Source organism: Seriola aureovittata, chromosome 10 (assembly GCF_021018895.1).
Source record: "Seriola aureovittata isolate HTS-2021-v1 ecotype China chromosome 10, ASM2101889v1, whole genome shotgun sequence".
Taxonomy (NCBI): Eukaryota; Metazoa; Chordata; class Actinopteri; order Carangiformes; family Carangidae; genus Seriola; species Seriola aureovittata.
This window is the reverse complement of record NC_079373.1, coordinates 18,055,001-18,079,888: the sequence shown is the minus strand read 5'-3', so window position 1 is coordinate 18,079,888 and position 24,888 is coordinate 18,055,001. Positions and strand designations below refer to the sequence as shown.

The following is a 24,888-nucleotide window of genomic DNA, read 5'->3' as shown; positions in this document are numbered from 1 at the left end:
AAGTAATTGTTTTAGGAGATCATACAAAGTCAGAAAACTCCATTAGAATTTTTCCCGCCAATCTTTGTCACGTTGTTATTAATTATTATTATTATCATCATCATCATCATCATTTTATTATTAGTCAAAGACTCAGATGAAGGCAACAGAGCAGCGGCCATGCTGAGATTAATAAAGAACAGAGATGCACGTGTTTGAGCACACAGCTGGGCCGGTGCCATGGTTACTGACAACGCAGCTTTGGACGACTGGAGATGTATGAGTAGGTTACCCTGCCCTGCTCCGGGCAATAACACAAACTGAGAGCGCGCACGAAAGCGCACACACCTTGAGTGTTTGAAAGAGATCGCCTAATTGACGCTAATTCACATTAACATCTGTGTTTTCACTAAAGATTTGCGTGCACGTTATTTGAGCTCAGTTTTTCTCTAAATAAAATTAGATTTTTTTTGTGAGCAGTTGAAAAACTGTTCATTTCTGTCTAATTAGCCTGTTTATCTCACTAGAACAGCCTGTCCGCTCACTTATCAGCCCGCACTTGTTACAGCAGCACGAGCTGGAACAGCAAAGTTTTGGAGACCATGTTCGATGCACAAACGCTGCTGTGGTGAACTCATGCTTCTGTGGATTATTAGTCTGTCTCTCTTCACGCCTTTTACTCTGCTACATTCTGCGCATGAATCACGTTTCAGCAACCAGGTCAGCGTCGTTTGGTCTACATCGCTGTAGGAACAGCGGCTGTAACACAGAGAAGGTCTAATTACCGGACTTTGTGCTGGTGCAGGCTACACGTGAGTCGGAAGCTGTTCCCCACCGGAGGCGCGCGTGCGCTCTAACCACAGCACCGACGGCTTTTGCAAAGTGGCTGCTCGGGGAACTATAGACATCAGTCTGAAGCTCAGCTCCACTGGAGGACACGCACCGTGCATCAACTCCCCTCAGCCGTCCGTGTGTGTGGTTCGTAGGATAACAAACATTCCCCAAAGAAGCTCAGGAGCGGATAACCAGCAGCAGAGAAGTGATGGATGAAAGAATACCGCATTTACAGGACAGGCAGTTCATGGAGCACGCAGATTTCTTGGGGTGAGTGTCGCTTTTGGCAAACTCTGTCAAACTATGTCTAATAAACTGCTCTGACAGCCTGCTGAATAATCGGACACTTTCCTCTTTACTTCAGGGTGGATTACCCCTCTCTCTACATGTGCAAATCCAAAAGAGGAATAAAACGAGAGGATGGTGGGAAGGTGAGCGCGGTTTCTTTTAGGAATCCTAAAATCCAGTTTATTGTTTTGATTAACCAACGTTTGTGTGCTCGTTAAACTTACGCACAATTCATATGTTTTATACTGAAACTTTTTACTTCCTCTGTTTGAATACAATAAACGTTTGTCTTTTTGCCAGCAGGACGCATACAAGTTACCACACCGGTTGATAGAGAAGAAGAGGAGAGACAGAATCAACGAATGTATCGGGCAGCTGAAGGATTTGTTACCCGAACATCTGAAGCTGTCGGTGAGATCACGGCATTAAAAAAAAAAGTTTTCACGTGCTTAACGATCCTGGTTTTACATGACAGAGATCTCGTAAACAGCCGACTTTGTTTTTCTCCATAGACGCTCGGGCATTTGGAGAAAGCAGTTGTCCTGGAGTTAACATTGAAACATTTAAACGCACTGACGGCTGTCACCGAGCAGCAGCACCAAAAGATCATTGCTTTGCAGAATGGTAAGATGAACAATCACGAGGTTAACAGACAAGTTTTTATAACTGGGTTTGCATTAGCCTGTTAAACTGGTGGGAATACATGAAAGTTTATTAATGTCTATATAGAGAAAGGCTGTGTTTGCAATAGCAGAGTTGAACAAATACAATGTGTGCAGTGGACGATGCGCATTTTGAAAGTACAACTGATAAATAAAACTCCTTATTTCTATATAGAACATGATCTGTTCGCTTTGTTAATATGCAGACGTGCAAACGTGCTGCTGATAAGCGTCCGCCTGATCTTGTCATTGACTTATGATGAGCTACACCTTACAGAGTAATGCCCTGTTAATCTTTGAACTGCATGTCTCGCAGGGGACCGGTCCATGAAATCCTCCATTCATGCAGATCTGGATGCGTTCCACTCCGGGTTCCAGGCCTGTGCCAAAGAGGTCCTGCAGTACCTGAGTCAGTTTGAGAACTGGACGACACGAGAGCAGAGGTGCGCGCAGCTCATCAACCACCTTCACAAGGTGCTGGCGCAGTTCCAGCCCGGCGCGCCGCCGATCCAGCACCAGCTACCCGCCGGGGACGCACAGGATGGGCAGAAAACTGACAGTCAAGCCAACTGTGTCCCGGTCATCCAGAGGACCCAAGGCGGGGAGCTTAACGAGAATGACACAGACACGGACAGTGGATACGGGGGCGAGGCAGAGAAGAGCGATGGCAAAGATAAAGAATGTGAGCGCAATAAGACGCAGGGACCAAAGGCAGTGAAGATTAAGCAAGAGTTTGGAGATGAACGCGCTGCCAAAAAACCAAAGATGAACTGGTCTGGGAACGGGTTAGGGGGCGCAGACCCCACCAGGCCTGATCTGGCGTTAATGAACTCTTTGATGGGAATAAGCAGTGTGGGACAGCAGACACCAATTTGCATGCCTTTCTACTTCATCAACCCCTCAGCCGCGGCGTCTTACATGCCTTTGTTCGATAAAAGCAACATTGAAAAGTACATGTACCCAGCGGCTGCGGCTCTTGCGTCCCCTTTCCCCTGGCTTTACCCTGCACACGCGTCAGCAGCGGCGGCCGCGGCAGCTGCTGCCGCTTTCCCCGGCTTGTCTGCGCACTTTGGAGCCTCCTCTCAGTCCAAGGACTCCCACTCTCCAGACAGCGAGGGGTCACAGGAGGCTGAGACAAGCTCACCTGAGGAGCGTGAGGAAAGTCTCGCGAGTGACGACGGGGAGGGTGACGTAGGTGATACGTCCCAGGAGAACAAGAGAACCCCAGCTGATCCGTTTTCTGCTTGTCCAACGAGCTAATTTGTCTGTGTTACCTTTCTGTGCATTCTGCTGAGAAATTGATGTATATTCATTTTTTAAAATTAGGCTAGTTTTAAAGCGAGGTTTCACAGAAAGTGAGTTTCTCGTGTACAAGATCTTTGCGAAACAGGGGACAGTTGTGACGGCGCGTGCCTTTTGCACTATGCTAGATTAATCAATCTGAATGATTATCGACAATGATTGACACTAGTACACGACTGTGTTGTGCTGGAGTTAGTTTTTTATCCTCTTTGATAAAATATTTTGAAATGGCAGCATTGGTGCCAAAAACTTTGAGTACTATACCAGTGGGCAATATCCCAATCAGCGAGTCTCTTTGGATGTATGAAATTGCAACTGACCTCTGCCAAGGTTATAAAGAGCCTGGCTGACTCTGACTGTAAATATGATTACCTGGAGGACAGTCGGATTCATTAATATGTAAATGTGCACTAAATGGGCCTATAAAAAAAGTGCTCCTGGAAGTGTAACGCCTACAGTACCTCATCCCCAACTTTGCACGGGGTAGGCTTATTACTGTCCCTCACACACACACACATACACACACACACACACACACACACACACACACACACACACACACACACACACACACCAGCTACTTTAACAATCACACATTGACAATAATGAGATAAATGGAGAGATATTGTGCCAGATTTCCCTCATCTCATCTTTACAGATCTTCAGTTTGCTCTGGTTTCCTTTACTTGTTTGTATGTTGTGAGGAAAAACAAAACAAATAAAAAGAAAAAAACAATCATAAAGAAGAAACCTTGAATTCACAAGGGGCTGCTTGACCAGCATATTGTACATCCCCTGAATGAGGCATTTCTGCACAGAGATGCAGTGACCTTCTGTACCTCCAGAAAATATTGTAGGATAGCACCTTATAGATCTTTGATATTGAATGTACCTGTATTTTCCCAGCTGTTAAAGTTTGTACGTAGGATGATCTTTACTCTTTGAGACGTAAAGTGCACTTTTTTCTGCTTCGACCCCCCCCCCCCCCCCCCCCCCCAGCAGTCACCTTATCATTTTGAAAGTCAATCACTGTAGGTCTCTTTGAACCCTTTTAATGTACTGAGTTGTCTTGAAATTAAAAAAAAAAAAAAAAAAATGTAACGTCAATTTAAAAGAGGGAGCAGAGACACCAGATGCTTCATGATGATTCATGCAGTAAAGTGGTGATCAAGTCATTTTAACAAAAACACTGCTCATTTCTTGCTCTGTCACGGCAAAATTATTCAAATCGTAATCAGATGTGAAAACCTCTGCACCCCATTACACGCCAGCCTATCCCTGATTCTGTGTTATATGCTATCATTATGTAAAACCTTGCTTTTCCAATATCTGACAAAGGTGGGAAAGAAGCCGATCAGTTATGATCTTTAACTTTACCTTGGCCTGTTTTCTAAGAGATTAATTCCTGCAAGTGTAGTGTTGTTCAGCTTTTTTAAGTTTCACACGTGACTGAATAAACAGATGATTTTCATGGTATTTTGCATACATGACATTGCTTTTGTAGTTTTCTTCAGCTGGTTTTGCCTCAAAATCTGTTATCAACTGTTATATAAAGTGGCATGTGTGTCTGTAAATAGTTTTTGTGAATATACCATAAAGTATACATGTCTATGTCAATGTTGTAGAAGTCTATGGATTTTTTTAAAGATTTAACTGAGCAACTGTTGCACATTTCGTTAATGCTTTACACATATGCTGTTCTAAATTATTGCTGATGAGTTGTAAAATAAATCTCAAAACTAAACTCTGCAGGCTTCTTCTTATTTAACTCAAAGTCCATGTTTATAGTCTCACATTATCAAAATACAGTACAGTACAGCTTCAGAGTTAATCTGTTCCAACAAATACCTACATGTTATTTTAAGGTCATGGGAAACAATACACACTAAGACACACAAGTTATGTGTGCAAAAGACAAATAGTTAAGAATTACAGTATTGCTAATATTGCTAATTGTTACAATACTGTAAACAATACTGGAAGTGCAGTAGATGAATCGTATTGTTACTAACACTTAATCAGCTGACAGGTCACAACGGAGGAATGTACAGTAAGCCAAGGCTTTAAACAAATGTCATGTGATAAAAGGATGATGAAGTGAGATTACCCTCAGTCTGTACAGGCTGTTGAAAAACAAGGGGCCTCCTCCCAACTAGTCAAAAGCTTTAAGCAGGATCAAATCCAGTCTTTGTTGTTGCCATTAACTGGCTTACTGCAATATTATTTTCATCTTCATAAATAATTCCATCACTCCCAACTTTGTGCTTTCTACTAAACTTCACTTTTTTATCACTCAACTCACATTTTTGATAAACTTCTTTCAGTATCTTCATTCACCAGAGGGTAACTCTTGAGAGCAAGCGTGTTTTTTTCTATTATTATTTCTTATTTCACCAGAAACCATCCTCTTATAAACCTTATATGAAGTTGCCTTCTTAATTAACCGGGTGAATATGCATTTTATACACTGACAACATTTCTTATCGGTTCATTCTTTCTTTTATGGAGAAAAAAAAAGTACTTTTTCCTTCATTCTCTCCCAGCCATGTTGTGTCCACGTCTCTGTCATTACTGAGCAAATATTGCCATCTACTGGTGGAAAGCTTGGAAAACATTTAGAGGCCATACTGTACAAGACAGTTACAATGTCATTCCAGTTCACAGGCTAATACCCTAAGTCAACACGAACACCAGTTGTGACGCATCTAATTTTTGTCAGATGGTTTATTGAATCATGCAATCCAAGTCATATCAGCAGCCAGATACAGCCGTACATCTGTCAACACTGTGCAGTACATTAAGGCAGGAAAAAAATAAAAACAGGTTATGTACAGTCAACATCTTAAAGAGTTCTCTAAAACATACACAGTTGTAAACAGCGACCACAGCTATCCCAGGGTGGAAAAATGCACACAAGTGGTTTTTTTTTGTTTTGTTTTTTTAAAGGGAAAATCCACCTTAATCTATAGACAATCACAGACAAGTTGAAACCTAATCATTTTAAAACAGGTTTCTCGTTAAACTGAAAAGCAGAGACACACTGTGCAGACCATGTGTTTGTGTGGTTTTGTAGACAGTGAATGTTACAGGGTGGACTTCCCCTCAGCATCACATCAACTGTTCATTCTTGGTTGACAGCACTGTCCGCTACAGTATACAGTATGTGTTGCATGACTGGAAATAAATCAGATTAAATGTGAATGTATTTTACAGCACATAGTATCATGGTGACAATAATACAGTAGCAAAGTGGAAAACACTCTGGATAACATTCTCTCCACTGACATTTCTACAAAACACTTGACGGATAAAAGATAATTATAGTTTCCTCTTTGTTGCTGCTCTACTGCCATTTCTCTCCGTGCAGCAATGTGGCACTAATACATCTAACAACATTTGAACTAAACTGACTATGATCATTGCTTCAATGTCTCTGCTAAAGCTCTACTGTACATTACGTGAATACACCAACTGTGGAATGAATATAAGGCACTTTGATGTGATTAGCAGCTGAACTACAACCTAAGAGGGGCTTCATATCTTGGCTATTCTGACTGCACAGCCAACCACACAGACAGACACATATGTCTCTTCAATCACTAACTCACTCGCACACATACACACTGTAGCTGTAGCTATTCATCGTATTATCACATGCCACCATTCTTTTTAGAGTCAACTCACTGATTTACTGCACTGTGGGTGCTCTGCACATCCTCATATGGCTATATTGACATCACAATCATGCAACAAGACCTGCTATTCTTTGGCCACCAATCCTTACAGAAAAACAAGCGTAATACATTTGGCAAGAAAGATTCTGTTTAGTCATTTAACAACAATAACGACAAAAAAACCCAAAAAACCCAAAAAACAGCTTAAGATGATATCGAACACTGTTTCATTAGGCAGATATTACTGCGGGAATGAGGGCACTGCATTTTCATAACTGTGAATGCACCGCTTTGTAATAAAATATAACAATTCACTAAATAAAGCTGAAAAGTAAGAAAAAATTTACAGTAAGCCATCATTTTGGTACATATAGACAGTAACATTCTTCAGTAACAAAACTATTAACCATTTGTGCATAGTTTTAACATGAACAGACAGTCGGAGCTACAGGAATAGATTCTGATATGCAAAATGATCGATTCTAGACAGTTTCACTAGAGACACAAGAGGATCCTTCATTACTTATACAAGAACCAGTCATTATGCCCGATAAAATGTATTCACTGCAGATATAGGATATGATTTCAAAGATATAGAGTTCATAGATTCACATACCAAGATTCTCAATAATACTGTTCAAAAGGCAATCATTTTGAATCGTGATGTTTGTGAGAAAACAATACAAATCATTCAGCAGGTACTGAAGTGAGAGTAAAAGTACATTAAGTGGATATGAATGAAGTCCACACCAGCCTGATGTTTAGAAAGTCCTGACATGTTCAGACTGTGCTGCTGTGTTTTTCCTTCATGTCATAACTTCTAGCTATCTTACATTACCAACAAGTGCTCAATGACTTCCATTTCAACATCAACATTGTTCCTTCACTATTTGAGTCTTCACACTCAAGGCTGCCAGGTAATTGAAACAACAGTGCATAGTAGTGTGCTACTGAGGTATCCTGTACTAAGATATCCACATATACATGGGTTGTGGAGTGACGTGGGCTCTGGAAGGGAGACTGGATGCGTTTCTTCCATTCAGGACTGTCTCACACATAGATCCCCTCTGGGTTCAGGCCAGAACTGAGAGGGCTGTGGAGGACCCGGAGGTGACTGGACATAGGGTGGGACGACACAGGGCGCTTCAGTGAGCCAGAGAGGGGGACTAAATCTGAGAAGAAAACACGTGAAAAGAAAGAAAATTGGAAACAATACTCTGAATGTAAACTCCATTCACTGACAGTAAGATTTGAACTCCTGTTTAAAAGGGTCAAGAATAAACTTTTGTGCTTAAATGTATTTCTGTGATTTGGTGACAAAGATTTACAATTAACATTTCCACAGAGAGATTTTTTTATTTATTATTGAATTTACCTTTTTTTTTTGCTATTTATTTAAGTTCATAAAAAGTACCAATACATTTCCTGATTACAAAATAGAGTCCAGTGTATGCTGCATGATCTCTATCTGCTTTGGTGCCACCAGGGGTAGCTGCTGAGCCGTGCAGCGAATTAGCAGATGCAGTGAATTTTATGGCTCAGCAGAAAAGGTCCTGCTGATTTGACACACATGAACTGGAGATGGTTACTAGAAGGACATGAACACTCAGTTCATTACTTTTCATATTGAAAACCATTACCATGAAGGTTAATAAAGAACCCTATGACTTTAAACAATGTCATTTTGAAGTGCACACCATGCAGTAAGAACCTCTTTGGATAGGTCAAATATTTAAGTTTGATTGAGATTCTGTTAACTGTTGTGTTAAGGATTTGAACCATAAATCAAATTAAACATGTGCAACCATTAACGCTCACTGATACCACTCTTTCACACATCCATGCATTTCATTTAGAAGTAGACTGGATTAAAGTTTTTCTCAAATTCAGGTCAAACATGAAATCCAGTATGTAGCACTTTATGAACATGAGTTCTTAAAAGCAGTGGACATGTTGAATACTAAATCATTCATAGGTGTGCTTGAAGATAGAGTTTTAACTTTTTTTCTTTTTTTTTTGCACATCTGGAGTTTATGTGCTTGCAGACCTTTTTTCTGTACATTTGGGTTCCAGCCCATAAATGTTGTTTTCCAAGTCCGGATATCCAGTTCTTTGCTTGCAAGCTTAATTTTACAAGCTGGTCTCACCTCAAACTTGTTTCTGAGAGTCAGCCTTAATTAGTACTCATGACTCATTATGGTGTTAGTACTATAGTACTGTAATGTTTTTAATTAGCAGCTAGCCAATAGCTGCTAATGTGATGGGGACAGCCTGTGCTGTATTGTGACTGCTCTCCCATTATTCAGTGCTCTTATGTGTCAGCTCTCTGCTGGTCTCCTGTCGGATGACAGAGCTTCACAGAAACTGCTGAGTTTGTGATACGGGGACAACCTGATGGAAGAAGTGAAGGATAGACAGAGACCATACAGTGATTGAATGACGCCAGGTCTGCCTGTATCCAGGCAGCTGTTGGCATGGAGACTGTAATTGCTACTGGAGTGGGTAAAAACTAATACTGTACTCTTACTACCCCCGCCCCCTCTTCATTTTCTCTATCACAATCTTTCTCACACACATACACACACACACACACACACACACACACACACACACACACACACACACACACACACACACACACACACACACACACACACACACACACACACACACACACACACACACACACACACACACACACACAAACTCTGAGCTGAGTCATTTCCTCTCAGCGGGCTGTCAAGACATGAGGTAGAAAAATAATAAGTGCCTTTTTCGAACAAAATGACTTTACTAATTCACAGGCAAACGGCACTTCATGTACTTTAAAAAAAAAAAAAAGAAGTCATTTGTCACCTGTGAATGGCAACTGAAGAGCATCGTTTATCCTGAGACAACCTGCACTCTGACATATGATTAAGTCGTGATGGTTCGAGTCAGATCAGTTAAGATCAGTAAGAGCTAACTGACCCTGATGTCGACTACATACTGTGCCTTCAAAGTCAGTTCCCTCCTCATCATTTATGTCCGCAGCAGCAGATACCTTGGTAAATAAGACCATTAGACAGCTACAACTTATTCAGGATGCTGCTCCTCGGGTTCTTCCTACAGTCCTCAGGTCTTTGCACTGGCTTCCAGTCAGATACAGAGTTGACTTCAAAGTTTTACCTATTGTCTATAAGTCACTTTCAGAAATGTTCCATGCATATGAGCCCAATTGGTCTCTAAGATCTGCTGGAGCTGGTCAGTTAGTGGTGCCTAGAGTTAAAACTAAACAGGGTGAAATGGCTTTCAGCCACTATGCTGCCCACTGCTGGAACCACTGGAGATCAAATCTGCCCAGACTTACTGGCTTTAAAAAGAAACTTAAACTGCTCAATTTTCCTCTGCCTTCATCTAAATTTTAATCTTGCACTTTGATGAGATATTACCTAATCTGCGTTTTTACACTGTTTTCTTATTGTGCCTTATGCTTCTTTTATTTCTGTTAAGCACATCGAATGATCTCTGTGTATGATAATGTGCTATACAAGGAAGATCTTCATTTAGTGCTTAGGACAAAATGACATTACCTATACCATGACTGCTGTGGCCACTTTCATCCTCAGCGGGTTCAGCAGGCAGCACTGTGACTTTGGTGCCCGTCTGCTTGATGAACTGCTGCAGGTTAACTTGCCTCAGCTCCTTGGTCAGCTGCTCCAGCTCGTGCTGCATGTCCTTCAATGAAACAGCCACAAGAGAAAGCGATTCGTCAGGAAACAGTAAAGCAAACCAGCAGCTCGAAACCGACTTCTGCAGGCACAGGTTATATGAGACTGTGTTTGAGTATTTGAGTCCAGGCAGAAGCAATATTACTTTAACGCCTCGTGTGCTTTGTCAGTCTCAGTTATTATTAAACAGGATATAACATATATGAGTGGGAGACAGAGTGAGTACTCAAGGCTGACACTCATAGTCCTAAATGACATACACTTTTCATAACCCAAGGTTTTATTTTTTAGGTGTAGGATTTAGTGGCATCTAGCAGTGAGGTTGCAGATTGCAACCAACCGAACACCCCTCCCCTCACCCCTCCCTTTCCAGTTATGTAGGAGAAGCTGTCAGGTAATGTAAAAAGGTGAAAGGCCCTCTCTGGAGCCAATGTTTGCTTTGTCCATTCTGGGCTCCTGGATAAATATGGCAGGCTCCTGCTCCCTATGTAGATATGAAGGGTTCATTTAAGGCTGATGAAAACACAGTGATTTGTAGTTACAACTGGGTGATGAGACACTAATGAAAACATAATTATGAATAATATAGTCCATTTCAGCCCATGGATCCCCCTAAATCATACACACTGGCCCTTTTAACTGGCAGCGATTCAGCATCACGGTGAGGGATGATTCAGTTGGACAGATGCTTAAATGCATTCTTGCTGAAGGATGGTCTCCCTTATCACTGCATCACCCTGCAGCACTATTTTGTTAAAAAAAAAACTCACAGTAGTGAAAAATAGGTGCTCGAATGCATCTCACCTGCAGTTTTTTGCTGCTTTGTCCAAGGGACCTGTCCACAGCTCTGCAGCTGCTCTCCAGCTGGACGGCCTGTCTCTCCTGGGCTTTCAGCTCCGCTTTAACCCTGAGGACCTGAGCCCGGGCCTCTGCCTCACTGACCCACTGGGTCTCCTGCCGCTCCCTCTGCAGCCGCTCCTCTTCCAGACCTGCCTCCACACCCTGATGGGACAACGAGACAAACAGCTAAGGACAAAGAGGAAAACTACACAACATACAAACACAACTAGAATGGCTGGTAATAGCTAAATTATGATGAAAAAGAAACAACTATTCTTTGATTGTTGGGTGGTTGTATTTATCTTTTCCCAAAACTTTCTACAAAAATGCAATTTTTTAATCCCAAAAATCTCCCACAGATAGCACACCTGTACCATTGCCAGCTTTTCTTCAATCTCCAGTTCACAGCCCTGCAGGCGTCCTCGTAGCTCCTGTAGTCTTTCCTCCAGCTGTCTCTCACTCTCTAGCTCAATCTGCAGCTCAGTGGCCCAAAACTCCTCCTCCTCCATCTCCACCTCATTCTTCCTCAGGTGCTTCTCCAGCCTCAGGATCTCCTCTATCAGCCCTCCTCCTGCACCTGGGTCCCCGATGCACCCTCCACCTCGCCCCCCTCTCCCCTCAGCCCAGGCTTGCAGCTCAGCCTCATAAGCCTCCAGCTTCTTCTCCAGCACATTGAGAGTCTCTCTCTGTATACCGACCAATCTGACCAGATCTTCCATGCGGCAGGCCCACAGGCCAGGAGATGAGGTCCCGATGGCTGGTCCTCCATGGTGGTGAGTCCCACCGTTTCCCAGGAGAAGTCTTCGTTTAGCCTCAGCCTCCCCGATCCGCCCCCCGCTCAGTATCTCCCTAAGGCCTCTGGGAGCGCCGGTGAACGTGAGAGACTTGCGGCGCGGTTCGCGGCGGCGGAGGGAGCGATCGTTGGGATGACGAAGCTTTGCAAGAGGAGGGAGGCTCTGCCGATGCAGCCCGCGTTCAGGTCCCCTGAGAGAGGGTCCTTCTGAAGGGGGTCGTTCAGTCAAGGAGGGGCCTGTGCGATGCAGGATCAGCTGGACATCACCAGCATACTGGCCCCAGGTGTTCAAAGAAACCACAGGGCTCTCATGAGGGGCTAGGTGACGCTCGCTGTCCCGCCATTTTTCTACCAGAGTGTATCTCCCAGTGCGACCTGTAAACATCAACAGCACACTTTGGAAAAAAATGTGACTTCAAACTGATTCTGACTGTATCTAAAACTGCTTTAAGCCATTTTGACCACTAGAAGGTAAAAAGACACACATGAAACACGGCCATGATGTTCTAGCAGCCTATGGAACTGTTAGGATAACATGTCGGCACACAACTGTCCTCTTAAATATTCAGCAGACACAGAGTAACATTATCGTCACATTGGTGTCATGTTTCATCATTTTTCCACCTCAAAGTTGAAAAGTTAAAATTTCAAGCAGCTGGTCTGAGTGTGGTTTCTGAAAACAGCTTACAGTGGTTTTATAAATGAGATGAGAGCATTAAGTCTCAACCATACAGTAAAAAATGCAGGCTGGAGAACAGAACTGTCAGCCACAGGAGTAGAAAAGCTAGATCTACAGTGTTGCGGTGATTCGATGTTTATCACAAATAATTTGCTCAATGCTGTTTAGAGAAACCTAAACATAACACTTATAGTAGTGTGTAGACAGAAACACTTGTAAAATGCCATAGCACCACATCAATGTTGACTTAACATGGTGTATATGTTTTTAATATAAAAAATAAAAAGAAAGATAGAGGAGGGGGCTAAGAAGTGCTGCGTTCTCAGTTTGGCAGGAGAAAGAGGGATGAGTCAGACTTTCCCTCCTACTACACTCCGCTTTGTGGGAAGTGATGTCAATCCAGTCTGCTCAAGTGCCCCCGTTCCTGAAGGAGCCATATGGGAAAAGGGGGGTGTGTGTAGATCCAAGAAAGAACCAATATAGCCTCTGAATATAACCCACTGAATCTCAGCAGGAGCTTAACATGTAGGCAGGAGACCCATTTTGGACATTTGGATATTTTTTTTAATTCTCCAAGTGTGAAGAAAATTGGGAAAGTTTACAGGAATGCAATGGAAGTGAATATCATATTAACAGATTTAATATTTTTGTTATTAGCGATTTGGTAAACTACTTCAAGATGGAGGTGAAGCTAAGGGGTGTTAAACAGTGAGGTTATCCTACATGATGGTAGTGTAACACACAGACGAACACATCAGCCACACCCCACTCACATTTCGTTGGTTTAAAATGTAGTGACAGCATAGAGTGTCTGCAGGTTTCCTGCTGCTTCACCTGAAATTTCACCATCTCTCCGTCAGTGTGACACAGAGGAGTCACTAACAGCAACAGGAATAACCAAGTGACAAAAGTGGCACCTGATCAAGAATCCAGCCGTGTGGAAATTGTAATTTACTGTTCCCTGTGAAACTATGACAACACCACAAGAAGTACGCAATCATTGGACTCATATGTACATGATATTGTTCGCCAAATTATTTCTACTAGCCAACAACAAATGTCTTTAAATAGCAGTTTCCTGTTTTCACGAATTCTGCTGATTGATTGCTGTATGTAAGCCAGAAACACGACACGGGAAAAGTGCTCAAACTAAGACATCAATCTTGTAACTGGCGCATTGTATAAACTCATTCAACAACTAAGTTACTGCAATAAAAATAAATAGTAAGAAGTTCTTGAAGGTCTGAGGACAGCTTGTATCTGAAGTGTGCTTTTCTTTTAATATTTAAAATGATTTACCGATGGCCTGGGCCAGAGCAATCACCACTTCCTGGCACGTGGTTGCCTCAGTAACCCCACAGACGACCCTCTGGACTCCATCCACCCAGACCTTGAGCTCCATGTTGGGTCAGAAGCGAGGGGGCCGGTTGTGGTGTGTTGGCCCCGACATTATTGAAGGTTCCAGTGGTGCAGGGCAGTCGAAGCCCCTCTGGCTACTTCACTGGAGAGGAAACAAAAAGGAAAACAGGAAACAGTTAGTCCGGATGTGCTCAAGGCCAGGGTTATAATGCTCAGTCACCTTTAAGGACAAACAGTCCGGCCTTTGGTAATACCTACTAACACAAGTACTCAGAAAACAGAAGGTACAGACAGGCTATTTTAGAAGAGGTTCAAGGTAAATTGAGATTGGACAGCCAGACATGCCAGGATCAGCTGGCCATTACACTACTGCTGTTTTGTTCTTCTCTATGAATAGGTACATGTCTGTTGGGGTGCAAAAAGAGTGTGCCAGCAGACATTCCCAAGCCCAGTTCCTGCTTTTGTACAAAGAATTACATGGAAGCAGTGAAGACAGAGCAGGAAGACAGACTCACTCAGTGACACAGAGCAGATGGGAACAGAGAGTGAAACAGAGAAGGCAGAAAATGTAATCTAAAAAAAAAAAAAAAGAAGAAGAAAAGGGAGAGTCAGAATCACAACATGAGAGTGGAGCTGGCACAAGCAGAGCACTGTACTGGTCATTAGAGCAGGGAATATTATGATAGGTAAAAATACAATAATACAGTAAAGACGGGGGTGTATTCATGTGGTTTGTTTCCATTGAACTGACCACTGACCAATTTAAAGTCTGAAAAAAACGCATATATGCAGATATGAAATATGGTTACTCACATTACCAGACTTAGAAAGCACATGTTAAAAATGTGAAGGTTAAGTACTGACAGTGTATGAAAAACCCATTTAAAAGGAGCAGATCCTTCAAAACGTTCTTCAAGGACAGTGTTCAGGGAGAGGATGAATGGCATCCCTCCAGATCTGTATCACTCTCCATGGATCTAACCTTCAATGCACCTACTCTACTGAGTCAAAAGGTCCTTTTGTTCACCAACCCCCCACCAATTACACCTCCCCCGGGCCACATATTCTCTATCCACCTTCACAAAGTCACCAGCCTGTCCTACCCACAACCCACTGGTTTTCCAAATGTGGTAAAGACATTAGGCAGAGCTGTAAGGCATTTGTAGAAAGAGACCACTGGAGATGCAACTAATGATTGTCTTCATTATTGATTATTCAATCTTTTTTTGTTAAATCAATTGTTTATTTAATAAATACCAAATAAAAGGGTCAAATATATCCATCCCAAGTTCCTAAAGCCTAAATGACATCTTCAAATCCCTTGTTTTGCCTGATTAATAGTCCAAAACCCCAAAGTGTTACATAAACACAGAGACAAACAAAAAATCCTCACAGTTGAGGAACTAAAAAATAGCAAATGTTGGCATTTCTGCCAATTTTCAAGTGTGTTAAGCTTAGAAATGTGGTATTAATCCAGTGCGTACAGTCTGTGAATTTGCATGTACTTGAGTGTCACTTTTATCGGTGGCCTGGCTCTCTATTCTTGGTGAATTCACAGCTGGTTGGAAAGTGCTTTTGTCCTTCATTCAGACTGCCCTTAAATGGCATTAAGAGCTGAAGGATAGAGAGGAACGGGAAAATAGTCAGACACATGCACAGCACGCTGCAAGATTTTTCTGCAGTGACCCAAAACACTGTCACCATTTTGTTTAACCCCCCTCTCTAGGGGGGGTGAGGACTGAGTAGGTCTTGATGCAAAGCAGGCATAGCGGATCAGCCAGGGAAAACGTTTGGATACACTGGAGGGGGAAGGAGAAAGTTCTCTAAAATAATACTACCTATAACAACATTTTAAGACTAATGGCATCTGCATCAGAGGGAGGGATTTACAAAGACCAATGCATGAATTGCTCTACACTGCACTGGCATTAGGGCAAAATGTAATTTTTTCCCAATCGAATTCACAAATAATAACAAGAGACAAATATTCAATCAAAGCAGAACATTTCATGTGCAGTAAAGACAGAACAAACAGGCTGATTCAATGCCTCTTCCTTGCACAAGCTCAGGAAGACTCAGCGGGGCATTTACAAATGTCACTTGCTCTGGTCCGGACACGTAACATTTATTTTCATTAACATTAACCCAGAAAACCCAACTGATATTACAGGCACAGCGGTGTGGGGCGGATTGCCATCCTGAGCTCTGGAAGCTCCATTCCTCTGGCCCGTCAAAGCCAAAGCCTGGGGAGATGCCCGCTCCCTGATCAGTGCAGCTCGTCGTATGCCAGAGGGGCATTTCATGAGGCTGAGGAGGGCTTAAATTCTTGTGAATTCTATCTAAGCTCAGTTCAGAGATGATCAACTGCAGCAAAACCTTAAACCCAGATGACTTGAGCGCCTGCCTTCATTTGTTTCAGACTTTCGGACTGGAGATGTGTTCCTCTCTGAGCAGTGAAGTGTGTGAGCAGCACTGAGCAGCCTGCACGCCCACCTCCCCGGCTGCTGGTGACACTTTTCCAGGCCTACAGGAGCACACCGAGTTGGCAGGGAAAATGCCTCAACTGGCTGCTGGTGTAAACAACCTACCATATGCTCCTGTGGGGGCTCCAGCACGACCACATACACCATGAAGAAATACTGGAGGAGCCTTTCCTGTAGGAGCTTAAAAAAAAAAAAAAGGTGATGCCTCTTTTGGGGATTTACAGTCTGTCAAGCATCACAAACTGGCCCACGGATCATGCAGTTGAGCAGTTTGCTGAACAAGGGGTATTTGGGGAAAACAAAATGGGCATTCATTACATTAAAACAAAACCAAGGGTTTCCTAAGCTTGACTCAGGAGAAAGTCTGTAGGGGAGCAACTGAACCAAGCTGAGACAAACGATCTCACAGGAAATCACTAACGTTCCACAAATACTACCTTCATGAACAGATGCTATTACACAATGCTTCTTGTTCTTATTGTTGACTATTGTTCACTGAGGTGGAAAACAATACATCCATTTCATGAAGTACGGAAGTTCAGGCATTGTAAGTTTGAAGGAATGTACTATATATATACACATAGCTAATGAAAACTAATAACTAATTAATCATAGAAGGCTACTCCCCTGCACTATTGTTAATTTAAAACAATGGGACACTTCTTACAGACTGGAACAACAGCAGTCTGTTGTAGTACTTAAACCTCCTTGCCTATTGCTAACCAAACTTTAATTCAAATTGCACTCCCTGTAGAGTAACATGTAATTACTAGCAGTTTATACTCTGCTGTAATTGGTAACAGATCTGTTGTGAAATAGATCTCTGTGAGCAGCCAGGGACAGACGCTGGTTTATTGTGGAGGCACTGGTGGTAACTTGGTTGGAACAAACCGGAGAAATCTTTTTCCTTCCTTTCAGTTCTTCCAGATTGTCATCAAGAGCTACAGCCCAGAATAATCCCTGAGCCTAAAGCATATTTGGGTGGCAACAGTATGCCATTACTGTAAGGATCGGACCCCTGCTGTTAAAAGTTAATGGTCTTGCGGTGGGAACAAGATAAAGAAGTTCCTCATCACAAATATGCCAGCCCGGCCTGTATACAATAGTCTCTGCAAATGTAAACATTACAGAACATGGCAAAGACTGTTGCCAGAGACGGGCCTTGATCCTGTGGAGTGGAAACTGATAACAACCTGGGTATGCATTCCTGGGCTGTGAGAATGCAACGGGCCATGACTAAGAGATAAGAAAGCTATGAGTCCGTCTGCTCTGTGATCTTGATGGCTATGCAGCATACTACAGCTATGCAATGACACTTCAATGAACTGCACCCAGTTTGAAATGGATAATCATGACAACACCAGCACACTGGAGTTTGCAACATACTGAATAAATGAAATGAGCAATTGTTAAGATGACATTTCAGAAAAACTCAAAAGATTGAACCAAAGTTTCTATGAGTTTTCTACTGGTATCCCCTTTTTTCTATTTTCTATAGTGTCAGCATCCTCTCAGGTAATTTAGTGTCTCAGCTGCATTAGTCTCTACACATCAATGAGACCTAACACCTACAATAAAGATAACTGTCAATTTATGTGCAATTAAGAGGTGAGATTATGTATTAATGAGAAAAAAAGACAGTTGCAAAAAAAAAAAAGAAAAGTTTTTGAAAACGGTGTGTTGTAGCCCGACTACTTAAAGAACCAAAGTAACTCCATAACAGACAAAAAAGGAACAAGCATTGGCAAGCACTTTTTCAGAATTTTAAATCCAACTCCAAATTTGTACTCTTGCTCCAATCTGAAAACCGGGGTGTTTGGGATTAAACCCACATCCAGTCACACTACAAAAAAACACCCACAACTCCTGTGAGCCTTCCAGTGGCCCCTGCCCTGAAGCAAGACTCCCCCTTTCTCTCTCTGCCTGGCTGATATTAAACTATTAGGCACTAGAGCAGCCTCCCCTATTTGGGAGGTCAGTGCTGGCAGGATCTCGAACATCTGGACGGCACGTTCAGCCAGCAATAATGCCGCCTTTGTTCCCTTGCCATATTCACTGCTCACTAGCCAGCTTTGAAGAGCCAGCAGGGCAGGCAGCGGGCTCCTGCACCGGGGCAGAGGCACAGCGGGGCAACAAGAGGCCTCTGGCCAAGGTTTACATGTTACAGCGGTTTGTAAGACATCATCTGGTGTTGAATCACACTCCTGCATATGAGCATTTATAGAACTAAAATGGTTGTACAGCAGCAGCTGGAATTGCAGACGCACAAGAAAAGTGACACAACTTATTTATTTTTCCAGTCTGTACGTAGTTCTTTGCAGCCTGGTCTTCATGGTGCTATGACACCCTTAAACAGAGCAAAGACCACTGAATTATATGATTCTATTTCTACACTACAGCGATCGTCAAAGATCACAAAGCATAAGGTTATGAGACATAAAACCATGGCTGTGTGAGGCAACTCTACAGGTTGGTTCCTGCAACACCTGGTGTGTGTTTCTGAGTTGAGAAGAAGACTTATGCTTTAGATAGAATGAACTATGAGGGGAGTTATTTTTCATGAATTCTGTTATAATTACTGATAAATAAATGTTTTGGAGACCACTAGAGATTATGTTTACAGAAGATGCTCAACCTCATGAGAGACTGTTTTGTGAAAAAAGGGCAAAGCAACATTTTAAGTGAAGACTCTAAACATCTCGGCCCGTTTACCTCAGAATAGTACTGTCAGAATCAACCATAACACATAATGCTTTTAAGTGGTCTCATCTCGCCCACTGGCTGATAAAGACATAATTAAAAGCAGTAATTGCTTAATATTTCGGAACCGAACATCCTGGAAGACACTACACATTGGTGCCTTCGTTCATTAAAAGGCACCTCCACCTCATATAGTTGGGTGTCGAGTGGGACGAGGCTGGAGAAATGGCGATAATGGGCTGTAGTGGACTCAGAGAGTAGCCGAACTATTCCACTACTGAAATGTTTCCGTTATCTCAGCCTCCTCCTCACAACTACAACGGGCTCATCTGCAGCACATCCTACTATAAGTAGATCCGTGTAATGGTCTTACCTTTACGGTGCAAACAGGATTCAACTCAGTGCTCCCAACCCGAAGTGAAGTTTAGGGGGAAAACACAGGTAAAGACGGGAATTCCGCAAAATGTTGTCCTTCTTCAGCATTGCCCAGTAAATCACTTCCAACGAACTGCGACAAAGTACCGCTCAGCTACTGGACACACACACAGTACAAGGCTACGGACGCCTCTGAAAATAGATAATTGACGTTTTGATCCTCTGTCCGAAAGTTTGTGTCTGTCCCCTCTGTGCGCTGTAGTCTTTTGCGGTCTCACCAATAAGCTGCGGAAATTGCCCCTCTCCCCCGTTTCATTACCCCTGCTGGTAAATACATCGCATTGGAACTGGGACACCGCAAGGCATTGTGGACTGTTTAAAGCTGCAATACACTCTGAAGGGGGAGGCTACCTGCAGCCAACTTTTACACACCCCGGACATCTGAACAGTAGTACGAGAGTTTATAGACTCTTCTTTTCGATAAGATACTGACAGAAGGAGCCCCACCTAAAATACTTACACACGAAGTTATCAGCAGTGACTATGAGCAAGGCAGGGTAAATCTTGATATCAAAACTCTAATATATCATGAATATATATAATATAAAATGTATATTTTAGCCTATTTGATTGCTTTCTGGATGTCCCCTGAAACTTAATATTAGTTGGGGTCAGAATCCCATTGTAAAAGTGCAATAGTCAAAGTTGTTCATAAGAGATCTGTTTTCAGAGCAAAGAAAGTAGTAGTGCATTGCATTCATTCTAAGGTACTGCAGAATTAATATTAACACTACTCCTCTGAAACGTAACTATACTAATACATGACACAGTTACAACACACAAATATTAAAATAGCGAAACAAAACACAAAGCAATTGAAACAAGTAACATATTTCATATTATATAGGTATACCATAAAGACAAAGTGGGATACGTTTACTATTAATGGAAGAACTAACAAAGTGTCTGTCATGATGACCTAATTGGTTAGTAGGCTAATATAAAAATGATCCAAACACTTAATTTAAAAAAGCACTTACTAAATCTGGTAAAACAATTTTCGTTAGGCTAAACACTATGAAAGAAATGAATGTAAACAGTCACTGTGGACTAAACAGTGGATTCACACAGGTGACAATGTAAAACAAATAGTGCTACTTCACCTGATACATTATTTATACCTGCATAAGCAAAAGATGTAGATGGAATAAAACATAGGCTACTGTATATTCAACTGATGGACCTTTAGTAATAGGACCATGTATAAATGGAGATTTACTGCCCTCTTGTGACAGAACAGAACTTCCTGTTGTAATAAAATGTCAGCTGGAACTGTTATGTCTCTTAACTATGGTCTTTTCTGCTTGGTTTCCAAGACCCAGGGGTGGTGTAATCAGAAGGTTTAAGTGGTCTTACTCATCAAGTCTTATTAAATCAGGATTACAGTTTTATCTTATCTTCATCAGTTTTAAGTCTCTCCTAAAGCTAGAAATATGAGGTTCGTTTTATTTAAGTGAAATAATTATTATCATAACTGCGATTTTAATCTTTGGCAAATCAGTCTCAAAACTATGCCTCTGAAGATATTTTTCACCAGAGAGATTTTAACTTGCCATAGATGGAAAGCAGAGGTGTAACTAATAAAGTCAATGATGGCCCTTTTCCATTAAGTGTCACAGTACACTCCAGTGAGTCACAGTGTGTACATGAATTTTAGCCCTTGTTAATGATTTTCTCACTGCTATGACACATCAAAATGCCTGCTGTGAAAAAAAAGAAAGAAATCTATAGTTTTGTTAAATCCCACTGTTTTCCCTACAGGATTATGAAATCTGTTTTTTGAAAAAGAGGCAGTTTTAGTCTCTGGCATTTTAAGTAATTTAATACAAATATCTATATTTTTTGTTTTGCATGTAACCGCAACTCAATGCAGTAGGGCAAAGACACAGTGCATATCTTTGAGATTTAGATAAAACATCCCAGTGACACTATAACTTAGATTTCAGTCTCAAAAATGCTACAGTAATAATCGTTGCATGGAATATAGTAGGTGCTCATTAAATCTATTTGATGAATTCATTATAAGCTAAATGGTAGGCCTCTTCAATTGGCCTTATTATTGAAGTGCATTTCACTCATGTGGGATGTCTTAAATTGAGACAACACTGAACATTATTTTGGGTTAAAATTGGCACTCGCTTCTTTTTTAAATGGCAAACATAGCTGTGGTCTCTGGGCCGTGCAGTTTGGAGAACAGCCAGACAAGTCAATAGTGACCTCTACCGTGTCTGCTACATGAAATGAAAATACTGCATTGTTTTTTTGTATGTTATGCTGTTCTATAGCCTACGTTTTGTATGTCCTGCATTACTGCTATAGGCTATCGGATTTGTAAGATAGCTTCCCTTTGATATTTATCATAAGGTTGCTATTGGTCATTTTCGAGATTCATTTTACTTATTTAACATGACAGTGTTTTGACTGTGCTGTGTTACAGACCTCGCATGCACGTATGCACATACAGTGCGCAGGAGGCAGCCTTGTGAACACTCAGGAAAACTGACAGGGGATTGCCAAATCATTTCCTTGCCTGGGAATGACGTCCCTCCAGCACATTCCAGTTATATTTAGAGCCTATATATAGTGGAGTCGCCCCCTAGGCTTTGTTGACTCTGCAGCAGGCGGCAGCAGGAGATCATGATAGTGTAAGAAGAAGTCCTCAAACTGACACAATGTGACCTACATAATCATAATTACATTTGTGATCATTAAAATGTTCAAGTGACTCAATGTATGGTTTCAGATTAGATTTAATAAAAAATAACCGAATAATATTTGCACATATACAACTAGTACATGGCTAATAGAGGCAATTAGGGCTTATATAAATATACTGCTGTAAATTAAACATGTCTAAAACATCAACAATAAATAAAGACAGGACAAAAGAAAGTGCATTGCTGCTCATATTGCGACAGAGTCGAGTGACATGCCCCAAACCGGTTGAAATCCTCAGCTATGCTTTCTGGGTAAAGTGCGCCCCGGTATCCGCCCATATCGGCGTAAAGGAGGCCAACCTGAGCAGCTAGGCCGGACGCTGGATCAAATGGAAAGTTCAATCGATTAATTTGTCCACTTTTTCGCATGTTGCCGCTTGCTTCTGAGACGAGGTAGACCGACTTAAATGCGGGCGTTTTGGTGTGAAATAGGAAATGCAGAGATCGTGTGAAACGAGAGGATTATCAGCTTGACTTGTTTGGTCGCTAGTTCGGACGCGGAACTCCACTCGCTAAAAGGTAAAACAAATGGATAAGATTGATACATGGGTGTCCCTTTAGGGTGTGTTGCAACGTTGCACTCCCTAATTTAGTAGGTAGCTCACCGCGTCTGCTATGTGACCACTGAAAAATATTATTATGGTGGAAATATTCATTTTCGCTGTTAGTGCAAACTACGCCCAATTGGGGACCTAATGTCTGGCCCTGCAATGCAGACCTTTGGGCTAGCCTATCAATGGCGGCTTCAAAATCTGCACCGTTCCCTTTGAATGAATGATACTGAATTTGTCCGGACACACGGCGCAGACAATGCTGCTTTAATGAATTGCTTATGTAAATCACATTGGATTAGCACATAGGGGCTAGTTAGCTTACTTTTTGAGGCTGTGAGCGAGCTCCAGTGCTAAGCTAACTAACAGCACAGCATACAGTGCTCAGAGGTGTTCACACAACCAATTTGGCAACCCCGAGGACACAGAGCAGTGGATTTAAATTAAACTCCTTTCGGTTTTTAAGCCTGCTCTGGGTGTTATTGCCTGCTTGAACAAAGCTCGGGGCTTTCATTGAGAAGTGTGGAGGCCTGTTTTAACCTCGGCTACTCCACATAAATGACAAACTGTTAGAAAGTAGCCTAATATTTACATGGCTGCTAATTAATTGCCAATTTCCCCAAAAGTCCCCTCACCGTGTTGCTGACTTTTCTGGCGAGATATTGTTTGTAAAATGTAGTCTTCCATTGGGCATAGCTATTTTATCAGTTGTGTAGTAAATAAAAAGGTGGGAACACTGTGCCATTCAGATGGTGTAAGCAGCCAAACAACAACCACGAATGGCATAGTCATATTTTCAGGAAGTGATTTTCCAATTTAAATACCACAGCATCATAACTTAACTACAGTTTGGGGTGATAAACTGTAATGTGCATTGCGAATATGTAAACCTTAACGTGTTTTACTGACTACTACGTAAATGAGGGCCAGAAAATTAAATTTACTTATTATTGAACCATGAAATCAGTTGTACCCCCATTTACGTCCCTTTTTTTGCTGAGTAGACTTGACAGCTAACTGCACATGTACAATATTCAGTTATTGAAAGGCACTTTCTCTGCCTTATAAAATGAAGAGTGATAGTATTCTTGCAGGCATGTGGCAGAAAACTTTCAAGTGTAATTGGACTAGTCTGTGATATTGTCAGTATTCTTATCTACTCGGGTACAGATAACATTTTTTTCCCCTAATGGACCAAATAGCCTCTCTGTAATATGTGTAAATCACACACACTGTTGGGTGTAATAGATAACATGTGGTTGATCATTTCAGGGGGCATTTTAAAGTGTTGAAAGCACGAGCAAGTGTAAATGTATACCTTTGTCAACCAAATACCTATCAAACCACATTCTCGTTTTTGTTTGTCTAGACAAAGCAATAATATTCAGTAGAGCTCCTCCCTGACTGCAGGCTGTGTAGAGCAGTGAGCAGTATGTACTGTAACTTCTGAAAAGGCCAGCTGCCACTATTGATGAGTGCTGCTCCACAAAGAAGTCAGACAGCAGAGAGCCTCCCAGTTGCTTGTCAATTTTGGAGCCTTAATGTAATGTCATAGATTTCTGCCTGGGGCTCGTTTCTGTTGTGTGACTGCTACTCAGAAAATACCACTGAATGTGTGGCTGGATTTAGACATTTGATCACATACAGGGTATTCATAACTACCTTTATTTCTTTTACTTCGCTCATCTGAGTGTTTGTGATATGAACTGTTATTTTGTGTCACAGAAACAGTTTTAATAAGAACCATTTTATTTCAGTTTTAGACAGGGGTTCATCAACATCCCATTTATGTTTTGGGGCCGATAATGATTTAATATGGTAGCGTTTCCTGAATTTTCACTGTTTATATTCCCTCATTTGCACATAATCTCTTTTAGATGAA

At 41.8% G+C, this 24,888-nt stretch overlaps 3 protein-coding genes across 6 annotated transcripts in view; 2 read left to right on the top strand and 1 right to left on the bottom strand.

The window, feature by feature from the left end:
• Positions 1-210: 210 nt before the first annotated feature.
• On the top strand, positions 211-4,814 carry bhlhe41 (basic helix-loop-helix family, member e41). Of its 2 annotated transcripts, none has more exons than XM_056388017.1 (5): positions 211-1,083; positions 1,178-1,244; positions 1,402-1,512; positions 1,614-1,725; positions 2,080-4,814. In XM_056388017.1, exons 1-5 carry the CDS (start codon positions 1,022-1,024, stop codon positions 3,021-3,023), a joined length of 1,296 nt encoding a protein of 431 aa, XP_056243992.1. In that variant the 5' UTR covers positions 211-1,021; the 3' UTR covers positions 3,024-4,814. The 2 variants fall into 2 exon arrangements, with proteins under 2 accessions (XP_056243992.1, XP_056243993.1); XM_056388018.1 differs by having other exon boundaries at positions 215-1,083; positions 1,405-1,512.
• A 957-nt stretch (positions 4,815-5,771) lies between these two features.
• On the bottom strand, positions 5,772-20,055 carry LOC130175805 (ras association domain-containing protein 8). 2 transcript variants are annotated; one of them, XM_056386359.1, is made up of 6 exons: positions 19,677-20,055; positions 14,061-14,262; positions 11,658-12,457; positions 11,254-11,451; positions 10,312-10,456; positions 5,772-7,911 (listed from the first exon to the last, which is right to left on the bottom strand). In XM_056386359.1, the coding sequence occupies exons 2-6, from the start codon at positions 14,161-14,163 to the stop codon at positions 7,790-7,792; spliced, it is 1,368 nt and encodes a 455-aa protein (XP_056242334.1). In that variant the 5' UTR covers positions 14,164-14,262; positions 19,677-20,055; the 3' UTR covers positions 5,772-7,789. The 2 variants fall into 2 exon arrangements, with proteins under 2 accessions (XP_056242334.1, XP_056242335.1); XM_056386360.1 differs by having other exon boundaries at positions 11,664-12,457.
• Positions 20,056-22,708: 2,653 nt separating this feature from the next.
• Positions 22,709-24,888, top strand: part of kras (v-Ki-ras2 Kirsten rat sarcoma viral oncogene homolog) — an 11,342-nt gene continuing 9,162 nt past the window's right edge. Inside the window, exon 1 of one of the 2 annotated variants that reach the window (XM_056386361.1) lies at positions 22,709-22,974. The gene's annotated coding sequence lies outside the window, so the exon portion shown is untranslated. The remainder of the gene's footprint in view (positions 22,975-24,888) is intronic. The other variant, XM_056386362.1, reaches the window with a different exon arrangement.

Bases quoted from the DNA above. Each gene is read 5' to 3' on its own strand.
- bhlhe41 (XM_056388017.1), top strand. From the start codon at position 1,022: ATGGATGAAAGAATACCGCATTTACAGGACAGGCAGTTCATGGAGCAC. The intron at 1,084-1,177 runs GTGAGTGTCGCT...TCTTTACTTCAG, and splicing joins GAGCACGCAGATTTCTTGGG to GGTGGATTACCCCTCTCTCT. The intron at 1,513-1,613 runs GTGAGATCACGG...TTTTCTCCATAG, and splicing joins CCGAACATCTGAAGCTGTCG to ACGCTCGGGCATTTGGAGAA.
- LOC130175805 (XM_056386359.1), bottom strand. From the start codon at position 14,163: ATGGAGCTCAAGGTCTGGGTGGATGGAGTCCAGAGGGTCGTCTGTGGG. The intron at 12,458-14,060 runs GTAAATCATTTT...TGATGTTTACAG, and splicing joins TGCTCTGGCCCAGGCCATCG to GTCGCACTGGGAGATACACT. The intron at 11,452-11,657 runs GTGTGCTATCTG...TTGTCCCATCAG, and splicing joins AAAAGCTGGCAATGGTACAG to GGTGTGGAGGCAGGTCTGGA.